This window comes from Syngnathus typhle, linkage group LG13 (genome assembly GCF_033458585.1).
Source record: "Syngnathus typhle isolate RoL2023-S1 ecotype Sweden linkage group LG13, RoL_Styp_1.0, whole genome shotgun sequence".
Lineage (NCBI taxonomy): Eukaryota > Metazoa > Chordata > Actinopteri > Syngnathiformes > Syngnathidae > Syngnathus > Syngnathus typhle.
The window spans coordinates 8497496-8514356 of NC_083750.1; the positions used below are offsets into that span (position 1 = coordinate 8497496).

The window sequence follows — 16861 nt, forward strand, 5'->3', positions numbered from 1 at the left end:
ATTTGGAAATCCACCTTATCCTGGAACAAGGAGGGTGGATAGGAAAAATGTTTACAGCAGCTGCTCTGTTGACGTTAAGGCTTACTCTTAATGGTTGGTAGGTTGGGTTCATTGTGGGGTCACAGTACCAGCCAATCAGTGCTCACGTGCAGGATGCAACTTGGCCCCGCCTCCACTCACACAAGCATCCAACATTTGCTCTGGAACGACAAGCCTCAAGTGCCATTATGTTAACAAACGTCTACATACACACGTCACTCATACTGTATTTATTTTTTTGCTTTTACAAAAATACAAATGATTTTCTCTATAAAAATAAATAAGATATGAACATTATAGACAGTCTGTGTTCTTCACAAGAGGTTCAACCTTTGCAAAAGACTTTGTGGCATAATGGAGAATAGAATAACTTAGCGTTTGTACAGATTCATAAGTTAGACAAGGCTGTTGTGAGAGCTGCTTGACAGCTGGATGGATACATTCATAGTTTTTTCCTCCAGGATCCTCTCCACAGTAGGAAACAACTGTTTGAGTCCCACCACGAGGACCCAAGGTGGGCCCCTCCATTTTTCTTCTTACGCTTCCAAGGACGTTAAGTCTTCAGGGCCTCCAACGCTAAAGAGATGATCCTTGGCACACTGCGATAAAATGATTCATTTTCCAGGCCTACGAGACTGTAGAAGGTCAGAGGTCGTCCTCCTATGACAGCTCTGAGCTTTGCTTGATAAAGTCCTCGATCGTTCTTGGAGCTCAGATCGACTAAGACCTGAAACCAAAGTGAATCCCAATGAATCAAGGTGATAACCGACCATCAATCTGTCCCACTACGTAACATTAGCGCTGCTGAATTTTGTCGTGGTGAAGAAGGAAATACCTCTTGGAAGCTCATACGGAGGTTCTTGTTTGGGATACTCAGCACCCAGTGGTACGAGTCTCTCACTTGACTGACTCGTTGTGAAGTCTCTCGAACACCGGGACAAACTACAAGAAGGATCCAAATATTTTAGGGCGATGGATAGACTGCCACCGTAACGCTACGAGCTGTCGGAGCGGGCTTACCTTTGCCACCGGGACCAGGTGTCTGTCTCTTATGAAGAAGGCTTCTTTGTCTTCTGTGGCGATTGAAAGGATGACCAGTGTGCACGATCTGAGGCTGAGATGTGGTCTTTGCGAGCTCCCCCGTAATCACTGGGAGAACTGTAGTTGATGCCGACGCAAGCGGTTTGTCCCACGTGGCATCAGGTGAAGGGTCAAATGCTTCCTTTTGTGTCTCATCGCTCGGTGTCCGCGATTCCTCAATTCCGGTCATTAGTGCCGTTAGAAGCGACCAAGGCTTTTGAGATTTGAGGGAAGCGAAAGGACCAGTGTTGCTTTGCAGCCCTGTGGAAGATGTTGGAAGAAGAGGAGGACGGTCCTGGAGATAAGATGGATCCAAGCGGAGGGTGGGCAAAGCCGTTTTGGAGTCAAGTTTGGAGCGTAACGCTGAGATAATATTTCGGTATTCCTTCTCAAGCTGGAGGACCGAGTAGTCCCCTGCCTGGAAGCAAAAATGAATAAATATGGATTAGCTCCCATATTTGAAGAAAGAAAGAAATACAATTATTTGCCTTTTTAATTAATTCATGTCAATCAGTTTTCAACATTTTGGTACCTGTAAGAACATTTTTTCTTCCTGTGTGGTGTCATTGGGCTGTGTCTCCATGTTGTCAGCGATGGTTACCAAGTAATTCTCCCAGTCCTCTACCGAAGGGCCCAACGCCTTGAACAAAGCTGGAGGAACTGAAGAGGAACCTTGCTCCATTGGTATCACGGCGCCATCTTGCTGCTCTGCAATGAATAACACACCTGTTGCTGTTCTATTCTGCAGTGACTGTTGAACATGAAAACAATGTTTATAAAATTTCCCGTTGACATTCTCAAGGTGCTCGGACTGTTTGTACCTTTTATCTCCACATCTCTCTTGTCTCTGCTGTGAGAAAAAGCCGTGCTGTAGATGTGTTCGACCAGTTGAGGGAGGGTCTGGGTGAAGAAGGTTAAGTCCACTTTGTCCCTGATGTAGTCTTCAGCACTCTGGAGCAGGTCCAGCAGAGTCTGCAGGAAGGAACGTAGCTCTACTCACAAGATAGTAAGGGAGCGGGGGAAGATCACAGATAAATAAATTAATCGTAATAAAAAATAAAAAATAAACTGTGCATTTTGAAGAATGCTACGTACGACATTTCTTGAAACGGGTGAGACATTTGTCCTCGGCCATTCGGCTGCAAACGCTGCTCGGCTGGCCAGGAGGGCAGGTGAGGGTGTAGAAGCGACACAGAGTGCTGAACTCTGACCTTTGCTCCTCCTCTGTCATTTCTGTCGTTTTTAGAAGTTCCGGGCATGTGGGTTCCCTGCTGCCAAATGATTCTGAGAAGCAGTCACAAACAGATGGGTCAATATTACAATATTTACTCTTGTTTAATTTTCGCCCCAAACTTACTTTGTATTTCAACTTGGATCCAGTCAGAAAAAGCAGACACGCGGGTATAAACTCCAGGCTTGCCCTTCTCCCCGCATCCATCTCCCCAGGACGTGATACCGTGAAGCTGGAAGCGACCGGAAATTCGGTCCTGGTAGATCAGCGGGCCTCCGGAGTCTCCCTATATTGGAATCACACCAAAACAAATAAAACATCTGCTAGCTAGTGAATGACTCCAAGCAGTTTTGCAGCACCCACCTGACAGGAGTCGATCCCTCCTGATAGATAGCCGGCACACAGCATGGTGTTGGTGACCAGCTCTTTGCCCAGTGCATTCTTACACGTGTTCTGAGGCAGTAGAGGAACTTTAGCCTCCATTACAATGTCAGCAGATGGGCCATCTGCATAGATAACAAGCATCGTTACTCTCTGGAAGACACGTGAAAGTTCTCATCGTACGCACCTTCATAGAGGGAACCCCAGCCTGCCACCAGACAAGGGCTACCAGTCGGGGGCTCCATCCCAGAGGGCAGACACACTGGGGTGACCCGCTCAGACAGAACCACTGGAGATGTTAACTCCACCAGGGCGATATCGTTGTTAAACGTCTTTGGGTTGAACTGTAAGACATTTAAGACGTGAATTGAGGGATGCTTACGGATATTCTTAGTCATCCGGCTTAATTCAATGAATGTTTTACTTTTGGGAATGTATGCTAGGCTACCTTAGGGTGAGGGATGATGCGGTTGACTTTGAGAACCTGCTCATCGGGGTCAGCCTTGGTGATGTCAAACTCGCCCACTACGGCCGTCCAGTAGCTTTCGCTGCGGCTCCTGTGCGGATGAAGAATCGTGGTGATGGTCTGACCCAGTACGCAAGCAAGGTTACGGTATGTTAATGTACCATTAAAACAGGCCCGGATTTCATGTAAAGTAATGATGATGACATTTCTCCTGATGTAAAATCTTACCCAGCGAAACAGTGTGCTGCAGTGACCACCCAGGAGCTCTCCACTAGAACTCCTCCACACATCAGGCCCCCATCAAGCTGCAGATTGACTAACCAGGGCCAGCTCCCCGGCGGCGCAGGGGACCCACCCACGATTCTGGAACGAGGCTGGGTTACGTTATGCGTCGACGATGACCTCTGACCACACACGGCTGCGGGCGTAGACAAAGACGGTCATCAGGGAGCGTCATGAATTCAACTCGCCAATTTGCGCCTTGAAAGCAGATCATCTACAATGAATCTAGCAAAATGATTTTCAGAAGTGTGTATTGCCTCACCCTGCACATGGCTCTGAGTGGCGGGTTCCAGGTTCTGCATTGTGTTAAGCAAGCTGCACTGGAGGACGCGGGCGCTGCAACTCTCACCCATGATTCGGATGCAGCTCTCTTTGTCCAAATTGCCAACTTGACAGCGGCGTTGGTAGAAAGCGCAGGCCTGGCTCAGGGCCCAACTCCGCTCGCCTTCATCTTGAAGCTTCTGCGCTTTGCTGATGACATCGCAGCGGGGTTCTACCAAGGCGTTGGCGGGAGAAGCTGGAGATCGGAGAGTCGGCGTTAAAGCGTCGCTCGCCGGAGATGATGACGTGAATGGCGATTCTTACTGCAAGATCCAGAGGGCTGCCCGCAGTCCTGAAACAAGCAAGGAGCGCAGCCCCTGCAGCCCGCCTCCGCCCGACTCCTCTCGGACGATGCTCGGTCCAGAGCGGACAGGGCGCTGCTCATGGCTGCCTCTAGGACCACTGTGCCACGATCGGACAGAGCTGCAAAAGTAGGAATTAAAGCTCAAATTTGAACGAATCCAGAAAGTTTCATCCATCATTGACCGATGAGTCTAAAGTGAAGATTTGCGAGTCCCCTTTTTTTTTCTCATGCTGCTCTTTGAGTTGGTTGGCAGCGTGTGGGTAGGCTCGCTCACGCTCAATGCGCCACCGACACTTTCCACGCTTCAATCGGGCCGCCGAGCCCGCGGCTCCCCCCCCCCCCTCTGCACCCGACAACATCACAGGAAGGACACTAACAACAGAGATGCTGATTGAAGTACTTCATTAGAGGGCCGACACTGAGCGAGCGGGCAGAGGCTGGCTGGCATGGATGGACGGACCCAGGGGGGGCACAGACAGGCACTTTGAAACTCACAAAGCTTCACCCATTATCATGTCATTGCTTTTACCAAAGCACTTTTTGCTTAACTCGTTCACTACCATTGACAGCTACAGACGTCAAAATTCCACTTGAACTCTGTTGGCAGTGAATAAGTTGATTGATTGGACTTCACGATAAATAATAAATCCGTGCTCTCGGGTACAAACTTAACATTTCACTCAACCTGATCAAGAAAGGTCGAATATCTCAAGACACACACCTAACGAGCTGTGTTTACCTTTGAGTGCACTCTGGGGCATCCTGTAGACTTCTCTGCCTGCCGGAGCAGCCGGTAAGCAGCCCAAGCCGGCGAACAGCAACGATAGGAGTACGAGCATGGTGTCAGAACACGGGGCGTCCGGCATCCGAGAGACACTTGGCGATACCGGAGAGAATGCCGAGATGATGCTGGCCTGACCGTGTCCAGGTTGGTGTCTCCTCTGCAAAAGGCTTTCTCCCTCCTCCTGATTGTCCGTGACGCAGGGCATCTGTCTGTAAATTTTTGGTGGAGGAACAATAAGTGGCTCCTGATTGCTCCGCGGTATATATAGAGTCTCCAGGAGGACACCAGAATGGGGGAGGAGAGGAAAGGGCCAAGGGAGGGGAGGGGAGAGATGCTCCCATGCAGGGCCAATACACAAACAGATGAATTCATTAAGACTATGACAGCAAATCGGGCGCAACTTGCCAAGGCCGGACATCACAAAGAGGTTTGGTTCTGTGAAAGGAGACGCACGGGGAGGGGAGGGAAGGGGAGGGGGGTGGTGACGGGGCAAAGGCGGACCGATTGGCAGGGCGGCAGGCAAGGGGGTGTTGTTTGAATGAATTAATGGGAGAGGAAGCGGGAGAAAGTTAGAGCGATAAGGATATGGGCTGATGTGAAAATGGAGGGGAGGAATGTAGCACCAAGTGACGGGACGCGGCGTGAGCTCGGCTATCAGTGGGGGGGGGGAGGCCGAGGGGGGGGGGGAGTGTCTGCCATTCTCCGTGCCTCTCAAAGAGGGCATTGTACCCCGGCGTCCCTCTGAGGACGCCCGCATCAAAGGCGTCCCCCGGGCATCACTTGGCCGCCGGCTCCATTGATCACTTACACTCTTTTATCCCGCCCATTAAAATATTGTCAGTTCACATCACTTTTGTCTTTCTCTGCTGAACTCTGCTTTTGTTATATAAAAATACAGGACGCGAGTGCTCGAGAACATTAAGTCAAACATTTTCTTTTCATCTTTGCTGTCGCACGCAACAAACAGACAATTGAAAGATATTTCCAAATAAATAGTCCAATTCTTCAGATATCAGAAATTTGCTTTGCCAAAAATAATAATAATAATAATTTAAAAAAAAAAAGTCTCCCACAGCGGCCCTGTCAACAAAACTATGACTTTGGAAGTGGCGTAAAAAAACAAACAGACATTTCATCCCCGTCCGAGTTTTGTTGTCTGGTTGTGTGCAAGGCCCCCCCAACCCCCTCCGTGCACCCGTGTAGCACAATGGCCCCCGAGATGTGAAAGCGGTCTCAGGCGGGGCAGAGCGGGAACGCCGTGGGACAAACAAGCGGCACTCTTTCTTTTCCTCCTTTCCCTCCCTCCGTTTGCTTTGATGTGTGATGATTCTTCTGTTCATCCCTCAAGTGGGAACCGATGTTTTCTAACGGTGTTACAGGAAAAACCTGTTGGGTCTTTTGAATTCTTAAGATAGGAGCCATTTTTTTGACCTGCAAACAAAAATTGTAGATGGGCCCACTTGTGCCCAGTCATCTGTAAAATGTTGGCCACCCCACTGAAAAATTTCTCACTACGCCCCTGGCTGGGACTGAGACTCATCGATTCAATTCAAGGCATCATTCTTGATACGGCTCGATTTCACGAGATTCTCCGTGCATATGAATAGCGGAGGTAAAGGTGAAAAATGTTACAAACAGGAATCAGTGTGATACAGCAAATTTCTTGGATCACAAATGATAAACGTGTTTGCAGGTGACGCCGCACGTTAGGCAGGCTAGCAGCGATACACGCATCACCGCCGAGAAGAAGAAACAGAAGAAACAACACAATGCTGCATATTGAGGAGGGCCTTGACGACAATCGTGTTGAATAACACCCCGATATTGTCTTCGGTTATGAAACCATTTTCAGCCATTGTCTCAGGGGGAAGACAATTGAAATCTAGGTCAGTGGGCTACGCAAGGGAGAAGAAGTGCTTCGCGCAGACGGACACTTGAAGCCCCCGACGATTGTCAAAGCAACTTGTCTCCACAGGCCTCTATTGGGTCATCAACTGTCTTGAAATGCGTACTAGTTAATGATGCTACCAAAACCAAATCATCAAAATGGATGGATGTTTACACGATATGCATGGAAACACCAGCGTTGCCTTTGGTCAGGTGTAAAATGTCGTCCTAGTTATGTAGGATTAGGTTCTTTACTTTGGTATTATCTGACCGCCAAAACAAGATTCCAGATTATGGGTGATGTAATTCCAAATTTAATCTGGCTCCCCTGCTCAGAATTAATATTTGTTGGTGGCATATCTTTTATTATCATGAACCAAATTTGCATTTGGACAGCCAAACTGTATATTCTGGAATCCTCGAGCCTCAAGTTGTGAAAAAATAAAAATGCAGGTCGGCCAGTAAGAGAAGGCTGACATCTAGTGTCACAATGTCGGAACGTGCTGTTCTCCTCACACACTGGCAACGCCGTAGCGAGGATATTTTTCCAGTCTGCTTTTATATGAAACAAAATATGTGTCTACTGTCTATCCTACCAAATTGGAGTGACAGTCCTTCAAAGTAGGGTGCTTTGGATTGACCTTTATCTAGTCACACACCTGCAGGCTCTCTGCCACACAATGAAGCTATTCAGTAAACCGTCCCAAAAAAAAAATTCACATTTGGACCTTCCGCTAGTTGGGTTATTCATATCCACCAAGAAATCTGGTTAAATGAATAACCCAATTTTTTCAAGTGGTAGTCAGTCACTAATTAGTTGACAGTTTTTAAAATGTTTTCTAAACTTCACACAATGCAGAGAGACAAAAATAAGGATGAAGTATCAGTAGTGTACTTTAGTGCTTGTTATGCAGCTTCTTTGCTCACCTCCAGTCGCCTGCAGCATCTCTCTGACTGATTCCTACTCCACCTCTCACTCTCTCCCCCTCCCTCTCTCTCTCGGTCCAGGCCATTAGTCGTGAATTATGGTGCTGCCACCATCACAGCCAATTGTCTGGATGAGAAGCAGACTGTGCCTCACTTTGCCTTGTCGTGTGTTCGCCTCCGGCCAAGTGGCGGGTCTCGCCGTGGAGAGGCTGCCGATCATCTCTGCGGTGTTGATCTGAGCAGGTAAGGGAAGAAAAATGTCATGTTGCGTACTGGTCTGAATTTTGGCTCACATATTGGGAGAAAGGTGTTAAACTTTCATGTGTTAGGAATCTATTTCAAACTGTCTTGGTGAAGTTACAGTGGTAAAAGGTGACAAAGCTGGAAGCAGATGTGCGTCGGGATGCAGTGGCCGGACACAGCAGCATATCGTCATACTCAACGTTGAACAGCACAGTGAGTATCCGTGCGTTATTATTATTATTTCTTTGACTTACATACTTTATTGATTGTAGTTTTGGAATGTGTGGAACTTTATATCCTGTTTTTAGTATTTTGTGGACTACTTTATGTCAAATGTCATCAATGTATTTTTTTCAAGAGGTATTCAAAACTATGAAAAATAATTTCATGTATGTACAAGTGTGCCATTGTATTATATTACAGCCTGAAATATTAATATACTTTGCTACATTGGTGTATTTGCCCAGGACCACTATATCGTCAAGAAAAGATCGAGAAAAAATATATATAATCTTAAAATCTATTTATCTATAAATAAAATCTGTTCGAAAATTGCTAGCTCAGCACACATTTTCCGCTCAATGAAATTGAAAAGAAAAAAAAATGAGTGAGTGATTTGATGAACTAGCCAATTAGGTGTGTTTCATTTGGCCTTACTTGAGCAAAGCAGGCATTTGTTTGCTTGTTACGAGGTGAGAGAACAGTAGCCAGATGGAGGCTGTTGATCTTGTTTGAAAGCTAGACGTGAAAAAGGCCATTACTTGGACCACAGCAAACACACACTCACATGAACCCGTGTCATCGAAACACTCTTACTGATATGCTATGCTAAAAGTCAGGCAGAATTATTGCATGCACTTTTAGTTGGTGTGTTCGCTTCCGTCGTCATCTTGACGTGAAGGACGAGTGCGTCAGCGGCTGTGCACATGCATACAGGTTACACGTCGTTATACGTGAGACATTAGTGAGTGTTGACCTGCAGTGTTAATGATTGACAGAGCTTCTCACACAAAACTACTGGTTGCTAAGCAGCTGAGGAAAAGGAGTTACATGTCCTTTGTACATATAAAAAAAAAAATATCTGACATGCATATTGACTTATCTATTGTTTGGTTTATCTTCTGTAAAGTGTGGTTCATTCCTAATGCACATGATGTTTGCATTCAGAGCTGTTGGTACCCTGACCTGAGAAGATGGTGGGACTGAGGAACCGTTCCACGTGGGATCCCCTGCTGCTTAAGTCGTCCCGCATCAAATCCTGTGCCGTCGGCTGCTCCTTGGGCATCACTTCACACCTCACCTACACCAATGCAGACAAAGAGCCTGTTGAAGGTGAGCTATGGGAGCAAAGGTGAAAGTCTTTATGAAGCATTGTGGGATTCTCATGTGACGCAGAGTGATTAAGATTATTAAAGTATGTACAAGCAAATGGACTTGACCCATGTCTTGTTGTATGCTACGCAGGTGTGTTTGTGTACCCTCTGAAAGAAAAGGAAGTTGTGGTTGGCTTCGAGGCGGCCATTGCAGGACGTCTTATGGGCGTCCAGATTCAGAACCGAGGCAAGCTAAAGGACTGCTGCATGGACTGCGGCCTTGGATCTGCTGCCGAGGGTCGTGAATGGAATTGCTGCGGGAGCTCCGCCTTGGACATGCAATGCACCAATGGTGGGAATATTGGCCAAGGCACAGTCAGCAATTCTATTTTGTTCTGTTAAAGTTTGAAATCCTGTTTTGGTCTTTCAGGTCATCTTATCCTGGATGAAGACCTAGAAAGAAATACCTTCATTGTAGAAACAGGGGTCATTGGACCAATGGATATCGTGTCCATCATCATGAAGACCTCACTGGAACTGCCTACATTAGAAAATGGAGCAATCCACATTGTCTACCCGACTTTACTGACACCCATCGTCACGCACATGACGGCAAGCAAGAGTGAAAATGCTGGCAAATCAGAAGAAACCGGGTAATCAAACCCTTCGCACCGATTTACGCATTTATTGTAGCACCCCCTGGAGGCCACGGCGCCCTTACATTTGCCTGTATTGTTTAATTAGACCTCACTGGATAAATTGTGCATGTGTAGCACTAGCTAGCTAATAGCTATGTAGCTTCTCAAATCATCCAATGTCCATCTTCAGACCAACCAGCTGTTTTAGTGCCACGTCGGGAAAACAGGACCGGGTTCTTGATTCTGAGCAGCAGTACTGTGCGCATGCCATCTTCAACAGTCCATCTGCCACTTTGGCTCCTTATGAACTCAACTTCCAACTCCTGGTTCGAGGGGCTTGTCTGCTAGCCGGTATGTTCTTGTATTTTGCTTATATGAAGTACTTTGAGATACAAGTGACTCAACACACTTTAATAGAAGCATGAGGTTGAAGGACACCTTGTGCACTTGATGTGTACGATGATGTATTTTCAGTCCACAAGCTTGATGCTAATTAGCATCTATGTTGTGGTCCTTTGACCCTTTAAGCAGAGGAGTGACAACAAAAAGTCATACATTCTTTATCCTCTGCATAGAGGAAGCGAAAGGTGCCAATTTCAATACTTTTGCCTTGTTATTCTGAATCCAGCTTTTTTGTATTAAAAAAAAAAATCTTTACTTTTCCTTTTATCCTAAATTTAATTTAGGACTGGAGAGCCCCACACATGCCCTGAGAGCAGATGCTGACCCTAGCGCCCAAAGTGCCTCCTCCACCTACATCACCTTAGCCCAGGAGCATCCCTATGACAGACACATAGAGATCATCCTGCACCTCAGCGGTGAGGGAGGAAAAAAAACTTTTTTTCCATCCTCCTCCATAACTGTTGTCTTTTGTGACTATTAAAAGTGATTTTGTCACAGAACCCCACAGCCCGCTGGTCATAATCGAGAACGGAAGGCTCTCCTTTAGCCAGTATGAACAGCACATCTGCTCTCGACGTGACTTCATTCGCTACACCCGTAAAGATCCTGAACCTGAGAGGAAGGTGAGCGTATCCCGCATGACCTTTCCTCCGTTTTAGCAAACTGCTTTTGAATTAATTCATACATGTGCAGGTGGAGTTTGTGCGGAAGCGGTACCACAAGGACATCCTAAACAACCCGGTGCTGATGCTCAATTTCTGTCCCGATTTCTTGGGGGAGCCTCGGGAGGTGAACAAAGCCACCAGAGAAATATTATTTCTTGTCGACTGGAGTGGCGGCACGAGTGGGACCAACGTCCGTCGCGTCAAAGTAAGCATTGGCCTGTTACTTAAATAATTCGTCATGACCTCAAGCGATCATCATTCTAAAAATATTATTGATTGATTTACCGTGGTCTAACAGGAAGCCCTGGTGGTCGCGTTGAAGAGTCTCCCTTCGGGCACCCTGCTCAACGTTGTCGGCTTCAGCACCCCCATGAAACCGCTGTTCACTGCCAGCAAACTCTGCACAGATGTCAGTTTGAATTTTTTCAAAAGCTTGGAGGGCTCGGGGCGTAGTGTTTCCTGAAGACAGATGTTTTCCAATCAGGCAGAAGGCCCCGTTTGACTGTCCGCTTCTTTAATCAGGCAATAGGTCAGTTCTTTGGGTTGCCTTAGTAGCAGAGTATCAGGTTGAATCGAGATGAGGGCAAACAGTATTTTCACGGTCACCTGAGCATATGGTGACCTTTCATGCATTTTCAGCTCGCCAGTAAGGTGTCCTTTCCAAACCTTCTCATCAAGCTAGATGCATGTTTGCCTTTACTTTATTACTCAAGGTCTGATTCAATTACTTTTTTTTTACCCTCACTATGTAATCGGGGCAGTCAATTCACGTTTGCCAAAAATGTTTTGCTTTTGGTTGCTGAGAGCATCTGTGTTTCAGGTTACGCTGATGCAGGCCTACGAGTACGTTCAAAGGATGAGAGTGAACATGCGAGGCGTCAACCTACTGGGGGTGCTGTCTTGGGTGTACCAGCAGCCAATGCAGCGCACGTACCCTCGCCAGATCTTCATCGTTACGGACGGCTCCAAAAGCAACGTGGGCAAAGTTTTGGAGCTGGTTCGTAGGAATACATGCGCTGGCAGGTATTCATTGCTGTTGGTGTCAAAGAAAATCCACAACAGCACTTTAGAAGTAAAAGAAAACAATTTCATGGAAACAGAGTGGAAAATGTGTGTGTGGACCACAAAGGGGAGGGACAGGCTGGAGTAGTTTTCAGCCCCGCCCATTAATCCCGTTAAGTGCTGTGCAATAAAAATCACAGCCCCTTCCACATCTCTCTCAGCCATGTACAATAACATTTATCCCTCATTAGTATTCTGCTCTAATACTGACTTTCCTCACCGAATCTGGATAGCCTCTTTGAAATCGATATACTTGACATAATTACACGTTTCCTTTCCTTTTTAATCCATGCAATTAATTATTGTGAGGAAGAGAGAGTATGATGTTTTTTTTTTTTAAATAGTACCTCTATGGCTGTATCAGTTAAAAGGGATCATTTTTATATTCTGTGTACACGTACCAAAATGAAGTCTTCCACAAAATCCCTGCAGATGCTTTGGCTTGGGCCTTGGTTCCCAAGCATGCAGGCGACTGCTGCAGGGTGTCGCCAAGCTGACAGGAGGCACTACAGAGTTTTTGGAAGATGAGGAAAGACTTCAGCCCAAGGTCTGCAGCACTGCCACCTAGCGGGGAAATATTCTTTTTATTTGCTGTATTGTGTTTCGTTTGCTCACTTGTGGTATTTCACACTAATTCTCTATCAGCTCATCAAGTCACTGAAAAAAGCCCTCGAGCCTGTGCTGACCGATGTGCGGATTGACTGGTACCTGCCTGAAAACATGGAGGCCCTTCTTTCGCCCAATGAAATCCCCGCGCTCTACCCAGGGAATCGTCTGATTGGATATTGCACGCTCTATGATGTGACAACTTTTAAAGCCCAAAAGACAGAGGTGTTTAAACATTTAATGCTTTATGTTATGTGTGAATGCTAAATGAAGCTCCTCAAGTCACATCAGCATCAAGATTTTATCAGATGGCAGAAAGTCACTACTTTTGTCTAAATGAAGCTCCTCAATTTACCTTAGTTCTTTTTCACCAAAAGATGGGAGTAAATCATCAACTCACTTCAACTTCATTTCTTTTCTTTTTATAGATATTTATTTCTGCCAACTTTCTAAAATGCATACTTCTATGTTTCAGTGCGGCTCCAAAGGTGTACATAACGCCTCTGTTTTTTGCCCATCAAATGACGACATCTCACCTCCAACTTCCGAGCTCATGCCTGCGGTGACTTGTCCAGACGGTAACGACCTCGAGGAGGCGTTGAAAGAAATTTCCAGAGAAATCTCCTCAGAGTTCTCCTGTGCCAAAGACGTGGACCCCGACCCCAGCGCAGGCCAGTAATTGTTCCTAGAGTTACGAAGGGGTGCACATTTAATATTCCTGAGAAGATAAAAATGGGGAATTTTGGAAATATTTCAAAATATCGTGTCGTATCTTGCCTTACGTACACTCTACAGGTGCAGAGGTAGAGTGGTCCAGCGACGTGAGGACGAGGATCCAGGAGAGCTCCTACATCCAAGAGCAGTACGTCCTCACCCGTTGCTCAGTCAGTAGCGAGCGGAGTCTACCCACACATGTAGAGGCCTCGTCAAGTTGCGACGCTACGAGCCGGGGTTATCTCCCTGACCCGATGCCGTCTGCTCCGCTGCTGGACACGGGATCTTTACCTCAAGGCCTTGAGAAGATACCCGGTCCAGAAGAGCGCTCATCTTTGTCTCGCTGGGCTGACTCGGCGTGGCCGCAGAGTCTCTTAGCTGATACTGATGATAACTCTGGGAAAAAGGTGAATATTTTTATGGATAAATGTTCTCACTCCAGATGTGGCATGTAAACGTAGAAGTACTTTACATGTGTGCTGGTTAAATCTTCAGGACGAATCACATTGGAGACAAAAATCTCTGGCCCGTTCAACCATGGCAGCGAGAAGCTTCTCATCGCCACAGGGTGAGCTAGAGATGCATCGTCTCAGGAGAGCTCTGGAAAGGGTCTCCTTCAACCAAACTCTGGGAGGAAGGCTAGATGAAAGTGATGGAGAGACAAAGCCGCCAGAGACGCTATCTCACAGAAGCCTTAATGACTCCAGTCAGTATATGATCAGTTGTTCTCTTCAATCATTAAAAATTCAATTCAACCTGTTTTTCAAGGTGCCACTGTTTAATTCTCCCTCTCACCCCACAGGTGGACTCCTTTTCCCCGCCTCTCCTCTGGATTGGGACAACTTCACAGATCCAGAGTACCTCTTCACCGCAGTCCCCCTGGAGGATCCTCAACCGGGTCAATGTCGCTCCCTCATTCACGGCCTTCTGGGTGGCAGACCCGTGTCTTGGGAGGTCACCGTGAACCTGGCCCACCTCTTAATCCCTGAAGAGCAGAGGGCAACAGTTGGGGAAGGGTGCGCAAGTAAAGGAGGGGGAAAAGAAAGGGAATCTTGGGAGGAGATCATTCACCAGCTGACGGCTCGTTCTGTCATACGAGACTTTGAGAAAATGGCAGAGAGGGAGAGCCAAACGGGACACGGTTAAGTTGAAACATTTTAATACTACAATAAGATCCATTTTCTATTGGTCCTCTTTTCCACATTCAAAAATATACATACTGTATACTTGCAACTACTCACAACGTGTGTCTTTAGGTTCAGCTAAGCGGTACCGTGTGAAGGCCATCCAGACCAGTAAGCATTGCAACATCGTCTGCATGTACACTGCCTTTTCCATAATTGACAGCAACTCCAGGAAAGGCTTTCAGAATGACACGGAGGTCCACGATTCAGGTATGCAAACAATTCTCCAGGTCACAGCACTGCGTACACCTGCGCAACAAAACAAGTTCCAATAGAATCAAAAACACTTTTACAGTCCAGTAAGTTTCTGTGTGTTTAGAGATACTCCCAGGAAGTAGCCGCAGTTCCCACTCAGACAGTCGCAGAAGCAAAACTTATTCGGTAGGTCTGGGCAGAAGACCCATGAGCAGAGACTGTGAAGAGGGTGAGGACACATTGACAGGTAGACGGGATTAATTGCAATGCTTATTTTGTTTGTCATGACATCAACCGTGTCTTTGTTTCTCAGACAGGGATGACACTCCTGCCTCACCGTGTAGCCTTACATCCTGGGACTCTAGTAAGTGCTAGATCTTCACTTTATGTGCTAAACTGCCCCCTGGTGGTCACATGAGAGCCAAGCACACCACTATCCCCATTCAGTTACAAAGATGCACACTAATTGTTCTTTATTTTGAAATTATTATTGATAACAACAATAATAGGAAGAACAATCCTACAGTAGAGTACTAGAGAATGACTTCAATTTATTAGGCACTGTTCTTCTATGTGTCACTTTGGCTAATCCACACCTACGATCTCACCTTGTTTGATTCAAATTGCTGTCCCAGACGTCCCCAGTGCTGCTGCCTCAGTAACAACAGGCCCGTCGTCTACTCGTTCTCAGCGATCTATAGAGAGCAAGTCGATGGAGAGCTTCTTTGGCACCAGGTAACGCCACGTAATAGTCATGTCAACGTTTGACGTGGAAAGTGAACAGCATCCCTATGTTACAAAAAAGTGCTCTCTTTGACCTCGTACCGTCTCAAGGTTTCCCCTTGGCAGACTCAGATCCTCCATTTCATCAGGACGACAGGTTGCTCTCAAGTCCCACTGCCTGTCCGCAGAGACTGACAAACCTGAGAATGAAGCTCCAGACTACCTGCCCCTGGTGAGTCATATAACAAATCTACAGAGGCATGACAAAAGTTTCAATTCCATGAAGCAAGAAATTCCTTGTTGTCTTACCTGGTTTGTCTTAGGTTCGCCTTCAGCTGGCTTCGGGAGCTTTTCGGCTCACTGAGATGTACGCCGACTGTGTCCAGATCCCCTTGGACCGGCTGAAGAGGGCTTCCCCCTACATCCTTCACCGCCGCAGCCTAAGCCCGCCTTTCCGTTGTGCGTCTCCTAGCGCTCCATCTTTATCCTCCTCCACCAAACCGCCCAGCCATCACCACGTAACCTTTTCACCCTCCTCCTGCTCCCTCACCAAAACAACCGCGCCGCCCTTCCACCATACGCCAGATGACACACCTTTGATGCTAGAAGCCAGACCTCGACGAAGACACCTGTGGGACAGAGACCCCGTCATCTTATCCCCAGATCTCCCTAGTTCTGAGGAAGGCTCCCTGGAGCTTCCGGCCAGCAACTCTCCAGGCCAGAGTCATGGACAGGCAGATAGCGGTCGCGGGTCAGAGACGGATGTATGTGAGGGATCTTTACTGGAGCCCCCTTACCTCCAGGTAAGCAGCCAATTGGCTCAAGATGACCCGGAGGGCTCGAGCTGGGCGACTGCAGTAGCTCTGGCCTGGCTGGAGCACCGCTGCGCCGGATATTTCATGGAGTGGGAGCTGGTGGCAGCAAAAGCCGACTTCTGGCTGCGTGGCCAGGAGCTGCCCGAGGGTGTGGACCTGGCCGGGTTGAGGGGGGCCGCCAGACAGCTGTTTCTGCTGCTGCGCCACTGGGATGAGAACATCAAATTCAACATGCTGTGTTATAACCCCAATAATATGTGAGGCAATCTCCTCCAAAGGTGGACTGTCTCGTGACGTGGACTCGAGTCACCTGTTTTGATGACTTGGAAGTGGATGTAGCAGAGATTTTGGAATCAATCGTGATTGATGTTCCTTTTCAGGTTTCATGTTAGTTAGCCCCAGGGAGCCCAGCATACTCGCATGTGCAAGGAATCAGAATGAGGAAGGAAACTTCTATATACACAAATCATCCTGCAATAGCAAATTTAATCAGAGATGGCTTAGTTTGTGGGCAAAAAAATAAATAAAAATCCAATGGATTAGTCAACTACGTGCATCTTCAATTAAAAAAAAAATGTAAATAAATTGCTGACCAGTCT

General features: G+C 47.0%; 2 protein-coding genes across 4 annotated transcripts; one reads left to right on the plus strand and one right to left on the minus strand.

The window, feature by feature from the left end:
* Positions 1–254: 254 nt before the first annotated feature.
* Positions 255–11273, minus strand: prss56 (serine protease 56). Of its 3 annotated transcripts, none has more exons than XM_061294854.1 (17): positions 11249–11273; positions 9131–9245; positions 7703–7937; positions 4844–5097; positions 4065–4223; positions 3829–3996; positions 3426–3615; positions 3180–3288; positions 2919–3075; positions 2714–2856; positions 2477–2636; positions 2215–2403; positions 1941–2111; positions 1652–1827; positions 1060–1537; positions 875–981; positions 255–766 (listed from the first exon to the last, which is right to left on the minus strand). In XM_061294854.1, exons 3-17 carry the CDS (start codon positions 7786–7788, stop codon positions 593–595), a joined length of 2721 nt encoding a protein of 906 aa, XP_061150838.1. In that variant the 5' UTR covers positions 7789–7937; positions 9131–9245; positions 11249–11273; the 3' UTR covers positions 255–592. The 3 variants fall into 3 exon arrangements, with proteins under 3 accessions (XP_061150838.1, XP_061150837.1, XP_061150840.1); XM_061294853.1 differs by having other exon boundaries at positions 3742–3996; XM_061294856.1 differs by lacking the exons at positions 255–766; positions 875–981; positions 1060–1537 and having other exon boundaries at positions 1731–1870; positions 3742–3996.
* Positions 9139–16579, plus strand: vwa5b2 (von Willebrand factor A domain containing 5B2). Its single transcript, XM_061294883.1, has 20 exons — positions 9139–9277; positions 9410–9610; positions 9689–9911; positions 10087–10247; positions 10583–10714; positions 10797–10921; positions 10992–11168; positions 11262–11372; positions 11784–11986; positions 12458–12572; positions 12671–12856; positions 13107–13302; positions 13427–13752; positions 13788–13808; positions 13841–14486; positions 14602–14739; positions 14849–14971; positions 15360–15459; positions 15559–15679; positions 15771–16579. The coding sequence occupies exons 1-20, from the start codon at positions 9139–9141 to the stop codon at positions 16521–16523; spliced, it is 4197 nt and encodes a 1398-aa protein (XP_061150867.1). The 3' UTR covers positions 16524–16579.
* Positions 16580–16861: the final 282 nt, after the last annotated feature.

What these genes read in the sequence shown, in the direction of transcription:
- vwa5b2 (XM_061294883.1), top strand. Translation starts at nt 9,139, where the DNA reads ATGGTGGGACTGAGGAACCGTTCCACGTGGGATCCCCTGCTGCTTAAG. An exon ending in CCAGCAAACTCTGCACAGAT is followed by an intron (nt 11,373 to 11,783) that starts GTCAGTTTGAAT and finishes TCTGTGTTTCAG; the next exon opens with GTTACGCTGATGCAGGCCTA. An exon ending in TTAAAGCCCAAAAGACAGAG is followed by an intron (nt 12,857 to 13,106) that starts GTGTTTAAACAT and finishes TCTATGTTTCAG; the next exon opens with TGCGGCTCCAAAGGTGTACA.
- prss56 (XM_061294853.1), bottom strand. Translation starts at nt 7,788, where the DNA reads ATGGCCTGGACCGAGAGAGAGAGGGAGGGGGAGAGAGTGAGAGGTGGA. An exon ending in GCATCATCCCTCACCCTAAG is followed by an intron (nt 3,076 to 3,179) that starts GTAGCCTAGCAT and finishes AATGTCTTACAG; the next exon opens with TTCAACCCAAAGACGTTTAA. An exon ending in TCCGTATGAGCTTCCAAGAG is followed by an intron (nt 767 to 874) that starts GTATTTCCTTCT and finishes CTTTGGTTTCAG; the next exon opens with GTCTTAGTCGATCTGAGCTC.